The following is a 21,904-nucleotide window of genomic DNA, read 5'->3' as shown; positions in this document are numbered from 1 at the left end:
AGCACAGAACTAGTGCTGGATCCGTGACATTCCAAGCTGGAATCCCATGGGCTGTACCCCAGAATAATGGGATTTTTTTACTCTTTTTTTTTTTGGGATCAAAGGGTGCTTTGCTGAGCTTGGACTTCCCATTAAATAATTCCTTGGAATCAGGTGTGGGGATGGAATCATTCTGTGCTGGAGGGTTTGGAATTCACGTGGGAACTGGGATGGAGGGACTGGGATGGAAGAATGAGGGGAGAAGGGGCTGTAATGGGTTTGGATTTGGGTCTGGCATTCCAGGCATTCCAGGGCCTGAGTATTCCCAGTATTCCCAGTATTCCCAGAACACTCCAGAGCACAGAACTAGTGCTGGATCCGTGACATTGCAAACTGGAATCCCGTGGGTTGTGCCCCAGAATAATGGGATTTTTTTACTCTTTTTTTTTGGGATCAAACGGTGCTTTGCTGAGCTTGGACTTCCCATTAGATGAATTCCTTGGAATCTGGGTGTGGGGATGGAATCATTCTGTGCTGGAGGGTTTGGAATTCACGTGGGAACTGGGATGGAGGGACTGGGATGGACTGGGAGGGAGTTGGGATGGACTGGGGATGGAGACTGGGAGGGGCTGGGATGAACTGGGAGGGGACTGGGATGAACTGGGATGAACTGGGAGGGGACTGGGATGGACTGGGATGAACTGGGAGGGGGCTGGGATGAACTAGGATGAACTGGGATGAGCTGGGAGGGGACTGGGATGAACTGGGAGGGGACTGGGATGAACTGGGAGACGGGCTGGGGGGGACTGGGATGAACTGGGAGGGGTCTGGGATGAACTAGGATGAATTGGGCTGGACTGGGATGAACTGGGAGGGGGCTGGGATGAACTGGGAGGGGGCTGGGATGAACTAGGATGAACTGGGATGAACTGGGAGGGGTCTGGGATGAATTGGGATGAATTGGGCTGGACTGGGATGAACTGGGAGGGGGCTAGGATGAACTGGGAGGGGGCTGGGATGAACTAGGATGAATTGGGCTGGACTGGGATGAACTGGGAGGGGTCTGGGATGAATTGGGATGAATTGGGCTGGACTGGGATGAACTGGGCTGGACTGGAATGAACTGGGCTGGACTGGGATGAACTGGGAGGGGGCTGGGATGGACTGGAATGAACTGAGAGGGGGCTGGGATGAACTGGGAGGGGGCTGGGATGAACTGGGATGAATTGGGCTGGACTGGGATGAACTGGGCTGGACTGGAATGAACTGGGATGGACTGGGATGAACTGGGAGGGGGCTGGGGTGAACTGGGACGAACTGGGAGGGGGCTGGGATGAACTGGGAGGGGGCTGGGATGAACTGGGATGAACTGGGAGGGGGCTGGGATGGACTGGAATGAACTGGGAGGGGGCTGGGATGAACTGGGAAGGGGCTGGGATGAACTGGGAGGGGGCTGGGATGAACTGGGATGAACTGGAAGGGGGCTGGGACGGACTGGGGTGAACTGGGAGGGGGCTGGGACGAACTGGGATGAACTGGGAGGGGTCTGGGATGAACTAGGATGAACTGGGATGAACTGGGGTGAACTGGGAGGGGACTGGGATGAACTAGGATGAACTGGGCTGGACTGGGGTGAACTGGGCTGGACTGGGGTGAACTGGGAGGGGGCTGGGACGAACTAGGATGAATTGGGCTGGACTGGGATGAACTGGGAGGGGGCTGGGATGAACTGGGAGGGGGCTGGGATGAATAGAATGAATTGGGATGGACTGGGATGAACTGGGAGGGGGCTGGGATGAACTGGGATGAATTGGGCTGGACTGGGATGAACTGGGCTGGACTGGGATGAACTGGGAGGGGGCTGGGATGAACTGGGAGGGGGCTGGGATGAACTGGGATGAACTGGGAGGGACTGGGATGAACTGGGAAGGGGCTGTGATGAACTAGGATGAATTGGGATGGACTGGGATGAATTGGGACGGACTGGGATGGACTGGGACGGACTGGGATGAACTGGGAGGGGGCTGGGCCGGCGAACGTGCCGATTTTGGTGGAGCAGAAGCCGCGGCCCCTCCCGGCAGCGGCTCCACCTCCTCCTCCTCCTCCTTCCCTCGGGAATTCCCTCCGGAGAAAAGAGCCTTTAATTCCCTCCAGAGCCCCGCCCCCTTCCCGAAAAAACCCATCCCAACCCCTCATCCCAAAAACTTTCCCCGGGCCCCAATCCCTGCCCCGCCCTCCTGCAGCCGCTTCCCGGGATGTCCCTCTTTATTCCCGCTTTATTCCCGGTTTTTCCCCGTTATTCCCACGTCTTTGCTCTGGGTGGATCCCCCTCCCCCTCCTGCCAAATCCCAGGGGTTTTTTTTGGGATAAAACAACCTCTGAGGGCCTGATTTTTTGGGATTTTCCCCATTCCCGTCAATCCCGACCCAGCTTTCCCCTCAGGAGCAGCCGGGAAAAATCTCCTGGGAAAAATCACGGGGGATGAGGGGCTGGGATGCTCCCAGCTGGAATTCTTGGCAGAAATTCCAGTTTTTTGGGGTTTTTTTATCTCCAAACAGCAATTCCCGTGTTTGTTCAGCCCCAGCTGTTCCCGTGGAGCCGTCCCAGGATCCCGAGGTTCGGCTGCCGCTTTTCCCGGCTCTTTTCCTTCCCTTCCCTCCCCCCTCCCAGAGCTCTCGTGGGGAAAATCGGGAAAAACACCCCCTCCAACTCATTTTCTAGCTGGAAAATATCCCCCCCCTCTCCACCATCCCATTGGGATGGAGGAATTTTGGGATAAGGGATGCTTGAGAGTGGGAAAATTTGAAGGGATAAAAAAATAGTTTTGGAAGTGGAATTTTGGGGTGGAATTTTAGGTTGAAATCCTGAAGGTGAAACGCTTAAAAACGGGATTTTTTTTTGGGGGGGGGGGGGGGGTAAAAACACAGAAAACTGGAAAAATTTGGAGACCTGGAACTGGAATTTTAGGGTGGAACTGAAGGCAAAACACCTGAAAGTGGGAAAATTCGGAGGGGAAAAATACTTGGGAAAAGGGGAAAAGTTGGTGGTGAAAATAGAAGTGGGATTTTGGGGTGAAAACACTGGAAAAAGGAGAAAAGTTGGAAAAATAGGAGTGGGATTTTGGGGGGAAAACACTGGAAAAAGGGGAGAAGTTGGCAAAAATAGAATTGGGATTTTGAGGTGAAAACACTGGAAAAAGGGGAAAAGGTGGCAAAAATAGAAGTGGGATTTTGGGGTGGAAAAACTGGAAAAAGGGGAAAAGTTGGTGGCAAAAATAGAAGTGGGATTTTTGGGGTGGAAAAAGGGAAAAGTTGGTGGCAAAAATAGAAGTGGGATTTTGGGGTGGAAAACACTGGAAAAAGGGAAAAGTTGGTGGCGAAAATAGAAGTGGGATTTTGGGGTGGAAAAAGGGAAAAGTTGGAGGCAAAAATAGAAGTGGGATTTTTGGGGTGGAAAAAGGGAAAAGGTGGTGAAAATAGAAGTGGTATTTTGGGGTGAAAACGCTTGGAAAAGGGAAAAGTTGGGAGTGAAAATAGAAGTGGGATTTTGGGGTGGAAAAAGGGAAAAGTTGGTGGCGAAAATAGAAGTGGGATTTTGGGGTGAAAACACTGGAAAAAGGGAAAAGTTGGAGGCAAAAATAGTTGGAATTTCGCCCAGGGGGCGTGGCCACCGATGGGCGTGGCTATAAGGAGGCGTGGCCACAACAGCGGGGGCGTGGCCGGGCAGAGATTTATCCCATATACGGTGCGGTGGGCGTGGCCTCAGAGGGAAGCTATCCAATCAGAGGCCGCGGCGGGAGGGGCTGTGGGCGTGTCCCCCGCGGAGGGGCGTGTCCAGGGGCAGGGCCCGTGAGGGAGGAGGGAGGGGCGGCCCAAGATGGCGGCGCGGCCGTGGCCGCTGGCGCTGCTGCTGCTGCCGCTGCTCCGGCCGGGGCCGGGCCCGGGGGGCTGCGGGGGCTCCGGGGGGCTCCGGGGCTTCGGGCCCGGCCCCGCCGCCGCCTACTTCGCCGAGGAGCGCTGGAACCCCGAGTCGCCGCTGCGGCCGCCGCGCGTGGCCGTGGCGCTGCTGGCGCGGAACGCGGCCCATGCGCTGCCCCTCGTGCTGGGCGGGCTCGAGAGGCTGCGGCACCCCAAGGACAGGATGGCGCTCTGGTGGGTCTGGTGGGTCTGGGGGCACGGGGGACACGGGGACACGGGGGACACAGGGGACACCAAGGACAGGATGGCACTCTGGTGGGTCTGGGGGAGCTTGGGGACACGGGGGACACGGGGGACACGGGGGGACACGGGGGACACCATTGGGGACACGGGGGACACGGCACCCCAAGGACAGGATGGGGCTCTGGTGGGTCTGGGGACACGGGGGACACAGGGGGACACGGGGGACACGGGGACACGGCACCCCAAGGACAGGATGGCCCTCTGGTGGGTCTGGGGACACAGGGGGACATGGGGGACACGGCACCCCAAGGACAGGATGGCGCCTCTGGTGGGTCTGGTGGGTCTGGGGACACGAGGGGACATGGGGACACCATGGGGACATGGTACCCCATGGACAGGGTGGCGCTCTGGTGGGTCTGGGGACACGGGGGACACGGGGGACACAGGGGGACATGAGGGACACAGCACCCCAAGGACAGGATGGCCCTCTGGTGGGTCTGGGGACACGGGGGACACGGGGACACGGGGACACCATTGGGGACACGGCACCCCAAGGACAGGATGGCGCTCTGGTGGGTCTGGGGGCACGGGGGACACGGGGGACATGGGGGACACGGGGGGACACGGCACCCCAAGGACAGGATGGCGCTCTGGTGGGTCTGGGGACACGGGGGGACACGGGGGGACACAGGGGACACGGCACCCCAAGGACAGGATGGCGCTCTGGTGGGTCTGGGGGCACGGGGACACGGGGGGACACGGGGGACACGGCACCTCAAGGACAGGATGGCGCTCTGGTGGGTCTGGGGACATGGGGACACCATTGGGGACACGGCACCCCAAGGACAGGATGGCGCTCTGGTGGGTCTGGGGACACAGGGGACACGGGGGACAGAGGGGACACGGGGGACACGGGGGACACGGGGACACGGGGGACACGGCACCCCAAGGACAGGATAGCGCTCTGGTGGGTCTGGTGGGTCTGGGGACACGGGGGACACAGGGGACACCAGGGACAGGATGGCGCTCTGGTGGGTCTGGTGGGTCTGGGGGCACGGGGGACACGGGGGACACGGCACCCCAAGGACAGGATGGCGCTCTGGTGGGTCTGGGGCGCTCGGGGGACACGGGGGACACGGGGGACACGGGGGGACACTGGGGACACGGCACCCCAAGGACAGGATGGCGCTCTGGTGGGTCTGGGGACACGGGGGGACACGAGGGGACACAGGGGGACACAGGTGGGGACCTCAGGGGCTGATGGAGGACAGGGGGGACACGGGGTGGGGACCCTCAGGGGCTGATGGGGACAGGGGGACACGGGTGGGGACCCTCAGGGGCTGAGGGGGACAGGGGGACACGGGTGGGGACCCCCAGGGGCTGAGGGGGATCCATGGGGGACAGGGGGACACAGGTGGGGACCCCTCAGGGCTGAGGGGATCTGTGGGGACCCTCAGGGCTGAGGGGGACAGGGGGGACACGGGTGGGGACCCTCAGGGCTGAGGGGGACAGGGGGGACACGGGTGGGGGTCAGTGAGTGACAGGAGAGGGGGGACACACAGAGGGCAGACCCCGAGCTGGGGATAAGGGGGTCCCTGGGCTCAGGGGGTACCCAGGTGGGTCCCCGGTGTGTGACACTCTGCCCCCTGTGTCCCTCCCAGGGTGGCCGTGGATCACAGCGTGGACAACACCTCGGCCCTGCTGCAGGAGTGGCTGGGCAGGGTCGGGGGGCTCTACCACAGGGTGGACTGGAGGCACCAGGAGGAGCCACGGTGAGGGCATGGAGGGGGTCCTGGGGGGTCCTGGGGTCCTGAGGGAGTCTGGGGGCCTAGGGGTCCTCAGTCTGGGGTGCAGGGGCTGTTCCACAGGGTGGGGTGGAGGCACCAGGAGGAGCCACAGTGAGGGCATGGGGGTCCTGAGGGCTTTGTAGGGCTCCTGGAGGGGTCCTGGGGGTCTTGGGGGCTTTGAGGGGCTCCTGGGGTGCTCAGGGGTCCCTCAGTCTGGGGGTGCAGGGGCTGTTCCACAGGGTGGGGTGGAGGCACCAGGAGGAGCCACAGTGAGGGCATGGGGGTCCTGGAGGGCTTTGTAGGGCTCCTGAGGGTCCTGGGGGTCTTGGGGGAGCTTTGAGGGGGCTCTGGGGGTGCTCAGGGTCCCCCTCAGTCTGGGGAGTGCAGGGCTGTTCCACAGGGTGGACTGGAGGCACCCAGGAGGAGCCACGGTGAGGGCATGGGGGGCTCTTGGGGGCTTAGGGAGGGTCTGGGGGGTCCTGAGGGAGCTCAGAGGGAGCTCTGGGGTTCAGGAGTCCCCTCAGTCTGGGGGTGCAGGGGTGGACTGGAGGCAGCAGGAGGAGCCACGGTGAGGGCATGGGGGTCCTGGGGGGCTTAGGGAGGCTTTGTGGGTCTTCTGGGGTCCAGGGGTCCCCTCAGTCTGGGGTTGGGGGGCTCTACCACAGGGTGGGACTGGAGGCACCAGGAGGAGCCACGGTGAGGGCATGGGGGGTCCTGGGGGTCTTGGGGTGTCCTGAGGGGAGATCAGGGGTCCCTCAGTCTGGGGTGCAGGGCTGTTCCATCGGGGTGGACTGGAGGCACCAGGAGGAGCCGCGGTGAGGGATTGGGGGTCCTGGGGGTCTTGGGGGATCCTGAGGGGGCTCAGGGGGCTCAGGGGTCCCCTCAGTCTGGGGTTGGGGGCTGTTCCACAGGGTGGGATGGAGGCACCAGGAGGAGCCACGGTGAGGGCATGGAGGGGTCCTGAGGGGTCCTGGGGGTCCTGGGGAATATTGGGGGCTCCTGGGGTGCTCAGGGGTCCCCTCAGTCTGGGGGTGGGGGGCTGTTCCACTACAGGTGGGGTGGAGGCACCAGGAGGAGCCACGGTGAGGGCATGGGAGGGGTCCTGGAGGGTCCTGGGGGTTTTGGGGAGTCTTGGGGCTCCTGAGGGGGCTCAGGGTCCCTCAGTCTGGGGGTGCAGGGGCTGTTCCACAGGGTGGGGTGGAGGCACCAGGAGGAGCCACGGTGAGGGCATGGGGGCTCTTGGGGGTTTTGGGGGTCCTGAGGAGATCAGGGGAGCTCAGGGGTCCCCTCAGTCTGGGGTGCAGGGGCTCTACCACAAGGTGGACTGGAGGCACCAGGAGGAGCCACGGTGAGGGCATGGGGGTCCTGGGGGTGGTCCTGGGGGTCTTAGGGGGCTTAGGGGTCCCCTTGGGCTGGGCTGGGCCAGGGGCTCACCACAGGGTGGACTGGAGGCACCAGGAGGAGCCACGGTGAGGGCATGGGGGTCCTGGGGGTCTTGGGGGCTCAGGAGCGCCCAGGGGGTGTCTGGGGGGCTCAGGGGTCCCCTCAGTCTGGGGGCTGTTCCACAGGGTGGGCTGGAGGCACCAGGAGGAGCCATGGTGAGGGGATTGGGGGGTCCTGGGGGGCTCTTGGGGGCTCTGAGGGAGCTCGGGGTCCAGGGGTCCCCTCAGGCTGGGGAGCATCCTCGTGAACGTCCAGGTTTTGGGGGTCCCAATGGGCTGTGGGGTGCCCAAATTTTGGGGGAGGGGGTCCTGTGAGTCTCCATATCCTGGGGTCTCCCTGGGCTGGGGTGCCCAAATCTGGGGGTACCTGTGGGTCCCCGGGGTTTGGGGGGGCTCCCTGTGAGTCCCCAGAATTTTGGGGGTCCCCATGGACTCCATATTTTGGGGGGTCACCCTGGGCTGTAGGTGCCCAAATTTGAGGTGGGGGGTGTCCCTGTGAGTCCCCAGGGTTTGGAGGGACCCCTGTGAGTCCCCAGGTTTTGGAGGGACCCCTGTGAGTCCCCAGGTTTTGGGGGAGGTCCCTGTGAGCCCCCAGGGTTTGGGGGGTCCCTATGAGATCCCAGGGTTTGGGGTCCCTGTGAGTCCCCAGGATTTGGGGGGTCCCCATGGACTCCACATTTTGGGGGTCCCCTGAGCCGGCTGTCCCGCTCCGGGGTGTCCCCAGCCTGTGTGGTGCTGTGGGGGTGGTCTCAGTGTGACCCCTCCCCCCAGGTCGTACCCCGACGAGGAGGGTCCCAAACATTGGAGCCCCTCCCGCTACGAGCACGTGATGAGGCTGCGCCAGGAGGCCCTCGAGGCTGCCCGGGCCATGTGGGCCGACTACCTGCTGGTGAGGGGGGTCCCCAATTTGGGGGGGGGTCCCTGAACCTCGGGGTGGGGGTTCCTGAACCCCAGGGAGGGGGCAAAGACACCCCCAGGGCAGGGGGACACACCCAGGACCCTCGAGGCTGCCCGGGCCATGTGGGCCGACTACCTGCTGGTGAGGGGGGTCCCCAATTTGGGGGGGGTCCCTGAACCTTGGGGAGGGGGCAAACACACCCCTAGGGGGGCAAAAACATCCCCAGGGCAGGGGGACACACCCAGGACCCTCGAGGCTGCCCAGTACCTGCTGGTAGGGGGGGTCCCCAATTTGGGGGTCCCTGGGGGTCCCTGAACCTTGGGGAGGGGGCAAAGACACCCCCAGGGCAGGGGGCACACCCAGGACCCTCGAGGCTGCCCAGTACCTGCTGGTAGGCGGGGTCCCCAATTTGGGGGGGGGTCCCTGGGGGTCCCTGAACCTCAGGGTGGGGGTCCCTGAACCTCAGGGTGGGGGTCCCTGAACCCCAGGGAGGGGGCAAACACACCCCCCAGGGCAGGGGGGCACAGCCAGGACCCTCGAGGCTGCCCGGGCCATGTGGGCCGACTACCTGCTGGTAGGGGGTCCCCAATTTGGGGGGGGTCCCTGAACCTTGGGGAGGGGGCAAACACACCCCCAGGGGGGCAAACACATGCCCAGGGGGGCAAAGACACCCCCAGGGCAGGGGGGCACACCCAGGACCCTCGAGGCTGCCCAGGCCATGTGGGCCCAGTACCTGCTGGTGAGGGGGTCCCAATTTGGGGGTCCCTGGGGTCCCTGAACCTTGAGGAGGGGGCAAACACACCCCCCAGGGGGGCAAAGATACCCCCAGGGCAGGGGGGCACACCCAGGACCCTCGAGGCTGCCCAGGACCTGCTGGTAGGGGGGGGTCCCCAATTTAGGGGGGGGGTCCCATGGGGCGGGTCCCTGACCCTGAGGGTGCCGTAGGGTGACCCCCTGACCCTGGGGGTCCCATGGGGCAGGTCCCTGACCCTGGGGGTGCCCTGGTGGTCCCATGGGGTGCCCCCCTGACCCTGGGGGTGCTCCCCTGACCCCGTGGATGCCCTAGGGGTGCTGTGGGGGGGGGTCCTAAACCCTGGGGATGCCCCCCTGACCCTGGTGATCCCATGGGGTGCCCCCCTGACCCTGGTGGTCCCGTGGGGTGCCCCCCTGACCCTGGGGATGCCTTGGGGGTGCCGTGGGGAGGGTCCTAAACCCTGGGGGTGCCATGGTGGGGGTGCTAAACCCTGGGGATGCCCCCCTGACCCTGGGGGTGCCCCCCTGACCCTGGGGGTGCCCCCCTGACCCTGGTGGTCCCGAGGGGTGCCCCCCTGACCCCGGGGCCGCCCCCCTGGCCGCAGTTCCTGGACGCTGACAACGTGCTGACGAACCCCGACACGCTGGGGGTGCTGATGGCCGAGAACAGGACCGTGGTGGCCCCGATGCTCGACTCCCGCGCCGCCTACTCCAACTTCTGGTGCGGAATGACCCCCCAGGTGAGCCCTGGGACCCTCAGGTGAGGTTTGGGACCCCCCAGGTGAGGTTTGGGACCCCCCAGGTGAGATTTGGGATCCCCCAGGGGAGATTTGGGAACCCCAGGGGAGATTTGGGACCCTCAGGTGAACTCTAGGATCCCCCAGGGGAGATTTGGGAACCCCAGGTGAGATTTGGGATCCCTCAGGTGAGGTTTGGGAACCTCCAGGTGAGATTTGGGACCACCCAGGGGAGATTTGGGATCCCCCAGGGGAGGTTTGGGATCCCCCAGGTGAGGTTTGGGACCCCCCAGGTGAGGTTTGGGATTCCCAGGTGAGGTTTGGGATCCTCCAGGTCAGGGTGGGACCCTGTGTCGTTCCCTGTTCTTGCTGTCATTCCCTGTTTTCCAGTGCCATTCCCGTTATCCCTGCGTTCCCAAGGCTATTATGTGCCCCGTCCCCAATGCCATTCCTGATGTAATTCCAGTGTCATTCCCACATTCCCAGGGCTGTTACCAGTGCACCCCCTCGTACCTGCCCCATTCCCGGTGCCATTCCCGGTGTAATTCCAGTGTCATTCCCTCATTCCCAGGGTTGTTACCAGCGCACCTCCTCGTACCTGCCCCATTCCCGGTGCCATTCCCAGTACAATTCCCATTATTCCTGAATTCCCAGGGCTAATACTGGTGCACCCCAGCATACCTGCCCCATTCCCAGTGCCATTCCCGGTGCCATTCCTGTTGTTCCCAGGGATATTACCGGTGCACCCCGGCGTGCCTGCCGGTGCGGCGCCATTCCCGCTGTAATTCCAGTGTCATTCCCGTTGTTCCCAGGGCTTTTGCTGCCGCATGCCCGTGTACCTGCCCCATTCCTGGTGCCATTCCCGCTGTAATTCCAGTGTCATTCCCATTATTCTCACATTCCCAGGGTTATTACCAGCACACCCCTGTGTACCTGCCGGTGCAGCGCCATTCCCGGTGCCATTCCCGGTGCCCTTCCCGGTGCCATTCCTGTTGTTCCCAGGGCTATTACTGGCGCACCCTCGCATACCTGCCGCTGCAGCGCCATTCCCAGTGTAATTTCCAGTGTAATTCCAGTACAATTCCCATTATCCCTGAATTCCCAGGGCTATTACCGTCGTACCCCCTCATACCTGCCCCATTCCTGGTGCCATTCCCAGTGTTATCCCGGTGTAATTCCCATTATCCTGGCATTCCCAGGGCTATTACCGGTGCACGCCCTTGTTCCTGCCCCATTCCTGGTGCCATTCCCAGTGTAATTTCCTGTATCCTGGCATTCCCAGGGCTATTACCGGCGCACCCCGTCGTACCTGCCGGTGCGGCGGCGGGAGCGGCGCGGGTGCTTCGCGGTGCCATTCCCGGTGTAATTCCCAGTATAATTCCCACATTCCCAGGGCTATTACCGCCACACCCCCTCGTACCTGCCGGTGCGGCGGCGGGAGCGGCGCGGGTGCTTCGCGGTGCCATTCCCGGTGTAATTCCTGGTGCCATTCCCGGTGTTATCCCGGTGTAATTCCCAGTACAATTCCCATTATCCCGTTGTTCCCAGGGCTATTACCGCCGTACCCCGTCGTACCTGCCGGTGCGGCGGCGGGAGCGGCGCGGGTGCTTCGCGGTGCCATTCCCGGTGTAATTCCCAGTATAATTCCCTGTATCCCTGAATTCCCAGGGCTATTACCGCCGTACCCCGTCGTACCTGCCGGTGCGGCGGCGGGAGTGGCGCGGGTGCTTCACGGTGCCATTCCCGGTGCCATTCCCACTGTTATCCCGGTGTAATTCCCTGTATCCTGGCATTCCCAGGGCTATTACCGCCGTACCCCGGCGTACCTGCCGGTGCCGGCGGAGCGGCGCATGTCCGCGGTGCCATTCCCGGTGTAATTCCCGGTGCCATTCCCGGTGTTATCCCGTTGTTCCCAGGGCTATTACCGCCATACCCCCTCGTACCTGCCCCATTCCCAGTGCCATTCCCAGTACAATTCCCATTATCCCTGAATTCCCAGGGCTATTACCGCCATACCCCCTCGTACCTGCCCCATTCCCAGTGCCATTCCCAGTGTTATCCCGGTGCCATTCCCGGTGTTATCCCGTTGTTCCCAGGGCTATTACCGCCGTACCCCCTCGTACCTGCCGGTGCGGCGGCGGGAGCGGCGCGGGTGCTTCGCGGTGCCATTCCCGGTGCCATTCCCGGTGTTATCCCGCTGTAATTCCCATTATCCCTGAATTCCCAGGGCTATTACCGCCGTACCCCGTCGTACCTGCCCCATTCCCGGTGCCATTCCCAGTACAATTCCCATTATCCCGTTGTTCCCAGGACTATTACCGGCGTACCCCCTCGTACCTGCCGGTGCGGAGCGCAGTTGCCCGGTGCCATTCCCGGTGCCATTCCCGGTGTAATTCCCGGTGTAATCCCTCACATTCCCAGGGCTATTACCGGCGCACCCCGTCGCTACCTGCCCCATTCCCGGTGCCATTCCCGGTGTAATTCCTGGTGTAATTCCCACATTCCCAGGGCTATTACCGGCGCACCCCGTCGTACCTGCCCCATTCCCGGTGCCATTCCCAGTATAATTCCTGGTGTAATTCCCACATTCCCAGGGCTATTACCGCCGCACCCCGTCGTACCTGCCCCATTCCCGGTGCCATTCCCAGTATAATTCCTGGTGTAATTCCCACATTCCCAGGGCTATTACCGCCGCACCCCCTCGTACCTGCCCCATTCCCGGTGCCATTCCCAGTATAATTCCTGGTGTAATTCCCACATTCCCAGGGCTATTACCGGCGCACCCCGTCGTACCTGCCCCATTCCCGGTGCCATTCCCAGTATAATTCCTGGTGTAATTCCCACATTCCCAGGGCTATTACCGCCGTACCCCGTCGTACCTGCCGGTGCGGCGGCGGGAGCGGGTGCTTCGCGGTGCCGTTCCCGGTGCCATTCCCGGTGCCATTCCCGGTGCCATTCCCAGTATAATTCCCACATTCCCAGGGCTATTACCGCCGTACCCCGTCGTACCTGCCGGTGCGGCGGCGGGAGCGGCGCGGGTGCTTCGCGGTGCCATTCCCAGTGCCATTCCCGGTGCCATTCCCGGTGCCATTCCCAGTATAATTCCCATTATCCCGTTGTTCCCAGGGCTATTACCGGCGTACCCCCTCGTACCTGCCGGTGCGTCGGCGGGAGCGGCGCGGGTGCTTCGCGGTGCCATTCCCGGTGCCATTCCCGGTGCCATTCCCGGTGCCATTCCCGGTGTCATTCCCAGTACAATTCCCATTATCCCGTTGTTCCCAGGGCTATTACCGCCGTACCCCCTCGTACCTGCCGGTGCGGCGGCGGGAGCGGCGCGGGTGCTTCGCGGTGCCATTCCCGGTGCCATTCCCGGTGTAATTCCCGGTGTCATTCCCCATTCCCAGGGCTATTACCGGCGCACGCCTCGTACCTGCCGGTGCGGCGGCGGGAGCGGCGCGGGTGCTTCGCGGTGCCGATGGTTCACTCCACGGTGCTGCTGGACCTGCGCCGGCAGCGCTCGGGGGGTCTCGCCTTCCACTCCCCCGGCCACGGCGGCGCTTCGACGACATCATCGTGTTCGCTGCGCCAGGCGGCACGCCGGTAACGCTGGGGGATGGGGGGGATTGGGGGATTGGAGACGCGACGGGGATTTGGGGGGATTTGGTGGGATGGGAGGCTTTGGGGGATTTGCAGGGGATTTGGTGGGGGATTGGGGTGGGTTTGGGTGGGATTGGAGACGTTGGGGGGGATTGAGGGTGTTAGAGGGGATTGGGGTGGGTTTGGGTGGGATTGAGGTGCAGATCTTTATCAGTAACCAGGAGGTGTCTGTAGGGGTTTATTTGGGTTCCCAATCCCATTCCCAACCCCATTCCCAATCCCATTCCCATTCCAGGGGTGCAGATGTTCGTCAGTAACCGGGAGGTGTTTGTTGGGTTCCCAATCCCATTCCCAATCCCATTCCCAATCCCAATCCCGTTCCAGGGGTGCAGATGTTCGTCAGTAACCGGGAGGTGTTTGTTGGGTTCCCAATCCCATTCCCAATCCCATTCCCAATCCCATTCCCATTCCAGGGGTGCAGATGTTCGTCAGTAACCGGGAGGTGTTCGGGTTCCTGCCGGTCCCGCTGCGCTCCCAGAGCTCCCTGCGGGACGAGGCCGAGAACTTCCTGCACGTCCAGCTGGAGATCATGGGTGAGGGATCCCTCTGGGATCAGGGAATCTGGGATTGGGAATGTCCCAGCCAGGCTCGGGGGGTGAGGGATCCCACCGGGAATCTGGGGTTGGGAATGTCCCATCCAACCCCAGGGGGTGAGGGATCCCACTGGGATCAGGGAATCTGGGGTTGGGAATGTCCCATCCAACCCCAGGGGGTGAGGGATCCCACCGGGAATCTGGGGTTGGGAATGTCCCCTCCAGCCCCAAGGGGTGAGGGTTCCCTCTGGGATCAGGGAATCTGGGGTTGGGAATGTCCCATCCAACCCCAGGGGGTGAGGGATCCCTCTGGGATCCAGGAATCTGGGATTGGGAATGTCCCATCCATCCCCAGGGGTGAGGGATCTCTCTGGGATCAGGGAATCTGGGGTTGGGAATGTCCCATCCAGGCTCAGGGGGTGAGGGATCCCTCTGGGATCCGGGAATCTGGGATTGGGAATGTCCCTCCAGCCCCTGGGGGTGAGGGATCCCACTGGGGATCCGGGAATCTGGGGTTGGGAATGTCCCCTCCAGCCCCAGGGAGTGAGGGATCCCACTGGGAATCTGGGAATCTGGGATTGGGAATGTCCCCTCCAGCCCCAGGGGGTGAGGGATCCTGCTGGGATCAGGGAATTGGGGGTTGGGAATGTCCCATCCAGCCCCAGGGGGTGAGGGATCCCACTGGGAATCCAGGAATCTGGGATTGGGAATGTCCCATCCAGGCTCAGGGGGTGAGGGATCCCAACGGGAATCCAGGAATCTGGGGTTGGGAATGTCCCATCCAGCCCCAGGGGGTGAGGGATCCCGCTGGGAATCCGGGAATCTGTGGTTGGGAATGTCCCCTCCAGCCCCAGGGGGTGAGGGATCCCGCTGGGAATCCGGGAATCTGTGGTTGGGAATGTCCCTCCATGGCCCAGGGGGTGAGGGATCCCACCGGGAATCCGGGAATCTGGGGTTGGGAATGTCCCCTCCAGGCTCAGGGGGTGAGGGATCCCACTGGGAATCTGTGGTTGGGAATGTCCCTCCATGACCCTGGGGGTGAGGGATCTCTCTGGGATCAGGGAATCTGGGATTGGGAATGTCCAATCCAGCCCCAGGGGGTGAGGGATCCTGCTGGGAATCTGGGATTGGGAATGTCCCTCCATGGCCCTGGGGGTGAGGGATCCCTCTGGGATCAGGGAATCTGGGGTTGGGAATGTCCCTCCATGACCCTGGGGGTGAGGGATCCCTCTGGGATCAGGGAATCTGGGGTTGGGAATGTCCCATCCAGCCCCTGGGGGTGAGGGATCCTGCTGGGAATCTGGGGTTGGGAATGTCCCTCCTTGGCCCTGGGGGGTGAGGAATCCTACTGGGATCAGGGAATCTGGGGTTGGGAATGTCTCATCCAGGCTCAGGGGGTGAGGGATCCCACTGGGAATCCGGGAATCTGGGATTGGGAATGTCCCATCCAGCCCCAGGGAGTGAGGGATCCCAACGGGAATCTGGAGTTGGGAATGTCCCTCCATGGCCCTGGGGGTGAGGGATCCCACCGGGAATCTGGGAATCTGGGGTTGGGAATGTCCCTCCATGGCCCTGGGGGTGAGGGATCCCACCGGGAATCTGGGAATCCAGGTTTGGGAATGTCCCATCCAACCCCAGGGGTGAGGGATCCCACTGGGATCCGGGAATCTGGGGTTGGGAATGTCCCATCCAGCCCCAGGGGTGAGGGATCCCTCTGGGATCAGGGAATCTGGGGTTGGGAATGTCCCTCCATGGCCCAGGGGGTGAGGGATCCCTCTGGGATCAGGGAATCTGGGGTTGGGAATGTCCCTCCATCCCCAGGGGTGAGGGATCCCACCAGGAATCTGGGGTTGGGAATGTCCCATCCATGGCTCGGGGGGTGAGGGATCCCACCGGGAATCTGGGAATCTGGGGTTGGGAATGTCCCCTCCAGGCTCAGGGGGTGATTCCCATGGGATATTTGGGATTGGGAATGTCCCTGCATGGCCCTTGGGGGTGATTCCCATGGGATATCTGGGATTGGTCACGGGGGTGATTCCTGTGGGATATTTGGGATGTCTGGGATTTGGAATGGGGGTGATTCCTGTGGGATATTGGAATATCTGGGACTGGGAATGGGGGTGATTCCCATGGAATACTTGGGATATCTGGGATTGGGAATGGGGGTGATCCTAGTGGGATATCTGGGATGGGGAATAGGGGTCATTCCCAGTGGGATATCCGGGATTGGGGGTGATTCCCATGGAATATCTGGGATTGGGGGTGATTCCTGTGGGATTTTCCCGTTCCCAGTGAAGTTCCCCCCGGCCGAGCCCTCCCCCCATGTGTGGGTGCCCCCCAAGGTCCTCGACAAGCTGGGCTTTGACGAGGTGAGAGCGGCCTTCCCTCGGGATTCTGGGATGGGATCCCCCTTCCCTCTGGGATTTGGGGTCATTTTCCCCTTTTTCCTCTGGATTTTGGGATGGGATCCCCCTTCCCTGTGGGATTTGGGGTCATTTCCCCCTTCCCTTCTGGATTTTGGGACGGGATCTCCCTTCCCTTTGGGATTTGGGGTTGTTTTCCCCCTTCCCTTCTGGATTTTGGGATGGGATCCCCCTTCCCTCTGGGATTTGGGGTGCTTTGCTCCCTTCCCTTCTGGATTTTGGGATGGGATCCCTCTTCCCTTTGGGATTTGGGGTCGTTTCCCCCCTTCCCTTCCGGATTCCGGGTGGTTTTTCTCATTCCCTTCCAGATTTGGGGTTGTTTGCCCCCTTTTCCTTTAGATTTTGGGACAGGATCCCCCTTCCCTTTGGGATTTGGGGTCATTTTTCCCTTTTTCCTCTGGATTTTGGGATGGGATCCCCCTTCCCTCTGAGATTTGGGGTCGTTTTCCCCCTTCCCTTCTGGATTTGAGGTAATTTTCCCCCTTTTCCTCTGGATTTTGGGACGGGATCTCCCTTCCCTTTGGAATTTGGGGTTGTTTTTCCTCCTTCTTTTCTGGATTCCGGGTGTTTTTTTCTCATTCCCTTCCAGATTTGGGGTCGTTTGCCCCCTTTTCCTCTGGATTTTGGGATGGGATCCCCCTTCCCTCTGGGATTTGGGGTCATTTTCCCCCTTTTCCTCTGGATTTTGGGACAGGATCTCCCTTCCCTTTGAGATTTGGGGTTGTTTGCCCCCTTTTCCTCTGGATTTTGGGACGGGATCTCCCTTCCCTTTGGGATTTGGGATGCTTTTTCCCCCTTTTTCTCTGGATTTCGGGTGGTTTTCCCACTTTTCCTTTGAATTTTGTGTGGTTTTCCCACTTTCCCTCTGTATTGCTGGATCTTCCCCCCTCTCCCCTCCTCATTCCCTGTGGATTATCCTGTTCCCTTCTGGATTTTGGGTGGATTATCCCACTCCCCTCCAAACTTCGTGTGCTTTACCCCCCGCCCCCAACATCGTGGTTTTGGGTCTGACCGTTCCCTTCCCACCAGGATTGGGGTGGATGTCACTCCCCATCCCATCCCCATTCCCATCCCCATTCCCATTCCCCATTCCCATCCCATCCCCATCCCCATTCCAATCCTCATCCCCATTCTCAATCCCATCCCCATTTCCCCATCCCCATTCCCATTCCCCATTCCCATCCCATCCCCATCCCCATTCCAATCCTCATCCCCATTCTCAATCCCATCCCCATTTCCCCATCCCCGTTCCCATTCCCATCCCATCCCATCCCATTCCCATCCCCATTCCCATCCCATCCCATCCCATTCCCATTCCCAGGTGTTCCTGATCAACCTGTGGTGGTGATTCCCATCCCTGTCCCCAATCCCATCCCAATCCCATCCCCATTCCCATCCCATCCCAATCCCATTCCCATCCCCATTCCCATCCCATCCCCAATCCCATCCCCATTCCCATCCCATTCCCAATCCCATCCCCAGGTGTTCCTGATCAACCTGCGGCGCCGCTCGGACCGGCGGGCGTGGATGCTGCGGACGCTGCGGGAATTGGGGGTCCCATCCCCATTCCCATCCCCATCCCCATTCCCATCCCATCCCCATTCCCATTCCCATCCCATTCCCATCCCATCCCCAGGTGTTCCTGATTTCCCAATCCCTTTCCCAATCCCATTCCCATCCCAATCCCATCCCCAGGTGTTCCTGATCAACCTGCGGCGCCGCTCGGACCGGCGGGCACGGATGCTGCGGGAGCTGCAGGAATTGGGGATCCCATCCCCATTCCCTTCCCATTCCCATCCCATCCCCATTCCCAGGTGTTCCTGATCAATCTGCAGTGCTGATTCCCATCCCCATTCCCATCCCAATCCCATTCCCAGGTGTTCCTGATTTCCCAATCCCATCCATCCCCAGGTGTTCCTGATCAACCTGCGGCGCTGATTCCCATTCCCCATCCCCATTCCCACCCCCATCCCCATTCCCATTCCCATTCCCATTCCCATTCCCATCCATCCCCATTCCCATTCCCATTCCCATTCCCATCCATCCCCAGGTGTTCCTGATCAACCTGCGGCGCCGCTCGGACCGGCGGGCGCGGATGCTGCGGGTGAGGATCCCATCCCATCCCCATTCCCATCCCATCCCCATTCCCATCCCAATCCCATTCCCAATCCCATCCATCCCCAGGTGTTCCTGATTTCCCATTCCCATTCCCAATCCCATCCATTCCCAGGTGTTCCTGATCCATCCTCCAGGCCCCGGGGGTGAGGGATCCCACTGGGGATCCGGGAATCTGGGATTGGGAATGTCCCTCCAGCCCCAGTGGAGCAGGGATCCCACTGGGACATGGGAATCTGGGGTTGGGAATGTCCCCTCCAGCCCCAGGGAGGTGAGGGATCCCACTGGGAATCAGGGAATCTGGGGTTGGGAATGTCCCCATCCAGCCCCAGGGGGTGAGGATCCCACTGGAATCTGGAATCTGGGGTTGGGAATGTCCCATCCAGCCCCAGGGGGTGAGGGATCCCAGCTGGGAATCCGGGAATCTGGGATTGGGAATGTCCCATCCAGGCCCAGGGGGTGAGGGATCCCACGCTGGGAATCCGAGGGAGTCTGTGGTTGGGAATGTCCCTCCAGCCCCAGGGGGTGAGGGATCCCGCCGGGAATCTGGGAATCTGGGGCTGGGAATGTCCCCTCCATGGCCCAGGGGGTGAGGGATCCCACTGGGAACTGGGAATCTGGGGTTGGGAATGTCCCCTCCAGGCCCAGGGGTGAGGGATCCCACTGGGAATCTGGGGTTGGGAATGTCCCATCCATGACCCTAGGGGTGAGGGATCCCTCTGGGATCAGGGAATCTGGGATTGGGAATGTCCCTCCAGCCCCGGGGGTGAGGGATCCCTCTGGGATCAGGGAATCTGGGGTTGGGAATGTCCCTCCATGCCCCAGGGGGTGAGGGATCCCTGGGATCAGGGAATCTGGGGTTGGGAATGTCCCATCCAGCCCCATGGGGTGAGGGATCCCTGATCTGGGAATCTGGGGTTGGGAATGTCCCTCCATGGCCCTGGGGGTGAGGGATCCTACTGGGATCAGGGAATCTGGGGTTGGGAATGTCTCATCCAGGCTCAGGGGTGAGGGATCCCACTGGGAATCTGGGAATCTGGGATTGGGAATGTCCCATCCAGCCCCAGGGAGTGAGGGATCCCAACGGGAATCTGGAGTTGGGAATGTCCCTCCATGGCCCTGGGGTGAGGGATCCCATCGGGAATCTGGGAATCTGGGGTTGGGAATGTCCCTCCATGGCCCTGGGGGTGAGGGATCCCACCGGGAATCTGGGAATCCGGGGTTGGGAATGTCCCATCCAGCCCCAGGGGGTGAGGGATCCCACTGGGATCCGGGAATCTGGGGTTGGGAATGTCCCATCCAGCCCCAGGGGGTGAGGGATCCTCTGGGATCAGGAATCTGGGGTTGGGAATGTCCCCTCCATGGCCCAGGGGTGAGGGATCCCTCTGGGATCAGGGAATCTGGGGTTGGGAATGTCCCTCCATCCCCAGGGGTGAGGGATCCCACCAGGAATCTGGGGTTGGGAATGTCCCATCCATGGCTCGGGGGGTGAGGGATCCCACCGGGAATCTGGGAATCTGGGGTTGGGAATGTCCCCTCCAGGCTCAGGGGTGATTCCCATGGGATATTTGGGATTGGGAATGTCCCTGCATGGCCCTTGGGGGTGATTCCCATGGGATATCTGGGATTGGTCACGGGGGTGATTCCTGTGGGATATTTGGGATGTCTGGGATTTGGAATGGGGGTGATTCCTGTGGGATATTGGAATATCTGGGACTGGGAATGGGGGTGATTCCCATGGAATACTTGGGATATCTGGGATTGGGAATGGGGGTGATTCCTAGTGGGATATCTGGGATGGGGAATAGGGGTGATTCCCAGTGGGATATCCGGGATTGGGGGTGATTCCTATGGAATATCTGGGATTGGGGGTGATTCCTGTGGGATTTCTGCCGTTCCGAGTGAAGTTCCCGCTCGGGATCCTCCCCGATGTGTGGGTGCCCCCCATAGGTCCTCGACAAGCTGGGCTTTGACGAGGTGAGAGCGGCCTTCCCTCGGGATTCTGGGATGGGATCCCCTTCCCTCTGGGATTTGGGGTCATTTTCCCTTTCCTGGGATTTTGGGATGGGATCCCCCTTCCCTGTGGGATTTGGGGTCATTGCTCCTTCCCGTCTGGATTCTGGGACGGGATCTTCCCTTCCCTTTGGGATTTGGGGTTGTCTTCCCCCTTCCCTTCTGGGATTTTGGGATGGGATCCCCCTTCCCTCTGGGATTTGGGGTGCTTTGCTCCCTTCCCTTCTGGATTTTTGGGATGGGATCCCTCTTCCCTTTGGGATTTGGGGTCGAGTCTCCCCTTCCTTCCGGATTCGGGTGGTTTTCTCATTCCCTTCCAGATTTGGGGTTGTTTGCCCCCTTTTCCTTTAGATTTTGGGACAGGATCCCCCTTCCCTTTGGGGATTTGGGGTCATTTTTCCCTTTTTCCTCTGGATTTTGGGATTGGGATCCCCCTTCCCTCTGAGATTTGGGGTCGTTTTCCCCCTTCCCTTCTGGGATTTGAGGTAATTTTCCCCCTTTTCCTCTGGATTTTGGGACGGGATCTCCCTTCCCTTTGGAATTTGGGGTTGTTTTTCCTCCTTCTTTTCTGGATTCGGGTGTTTTTTTCTCATTCCCTTCCAGATTTGGGGTCGTTTGCCCCCTTTTCCTCTGGATTTTGGGATGGGATCCCCCTTCCCTCTGGGATTTGGGGTCATTTTCCCCCTTTTCCTCTGGATTTTGGGACAGGATCTCCCTTCCCTTTGAGATTTGGGGTTGTTTGCCCCCTTTTCCTCTGGATTTTGGGACGGGATCTCCCTTCCCTTTGGGATTTGGGATGCTTTTTCCCCCTTTTTCTCTGGATTTCGGGTGGTTTTCCCACTTTTCCTTTGAATTTTGTGTGGTTTTCCCACTTTCCTCTGTATTGCTGGATCTTCCCCCCTCTCCCCTCCTCATTCCCTGTGGATTATCCTGTTCCCTTCTGGATTTTGGGTGGATTATCCCACTCCCCTCCAAACTTCGTGTGCTTTACCCCCGCCCCAACATCGTGGTTTTGGGTCTGACCGTTCCCTTCCCACCAGGATTGGGGTGGATGTCACCCCCATCCCATCCCCATTCCCATCCCCATTCCCATCCCCCATTCCCATCCCATCCCCATCCCCATTCCAATCCTCATCCCCATTCTCAATCCCATCCCCATTTCCCATCCCCATTCCCATTCCCCATTCCCATCCTATCCCATCCCCCATTCCAATCCTCATCCCCATTCTCAATCCCATCCCCATTTCCCCATCCCCGTTCCCATTCCCATCCCATCCCATCCCATTCCCATCCCCATTCCCATCCCCATCCCATCCCACATTCCCATTCCCAGGTGTTCCTGATCAACCTGTGGTGGTGATTCCCATCCCTGTCCCCAATCCCATCCCAATCCCATCCCCATTCCCA

At 60.9% G+C, this 21,904-nt stretch overlaps 1 protein-coding gene across 1 annotated transcript; it reads left to right on the top strand.

Moving 5' to 3' along the window:
- The first annotated feature begins 3,855 nt into the window (after positions 1–3,855).
- Positions 3,856–18,266, top strand: LOC126648043 (procollagen galactosyltransferase 1-like). Its single transcript, XM_050330705.1, is given in 11 exon segments — positions 3,856–4,130; positions 5,801–5,911; positions 8,140–8,257; positions 9,625–9,759; positions 12,609–12,635; positions 13,187–13,310; positions 13,313–13,342; positions 13,345–13,356; positions 13,827–13,946; positions 16,239–16,315; positions 18,065–18,266. Coding segments are annotated over 11 exon segments (1,158 nt in total). The 3' UTR covers positions 18,194–18,266.
- Positions 18,267–21,904: the final 3,638 nt, after the last annotated feature.

The sequence above is a fragment of the Myiozetetes cayanensis genome, unplaced genomic scaffold, assembly GCF_022539395.1.
Source record: "Myiozetetes cayanensis isolate MyiCay16 unplaced genomic scaffold, myiCay2020 scf433, whole genome shotgun sequence".
NCBI classification, from domain to species: Eukaryota; Metazoa; Chordata; class Aves; order Passeriformes; family Tyrannidae; genus Myiozetetes; species Myiozetetes cayanensis.
This window is presented reverse-complemented; position numbering and strand designations above follow the sequence as displayed.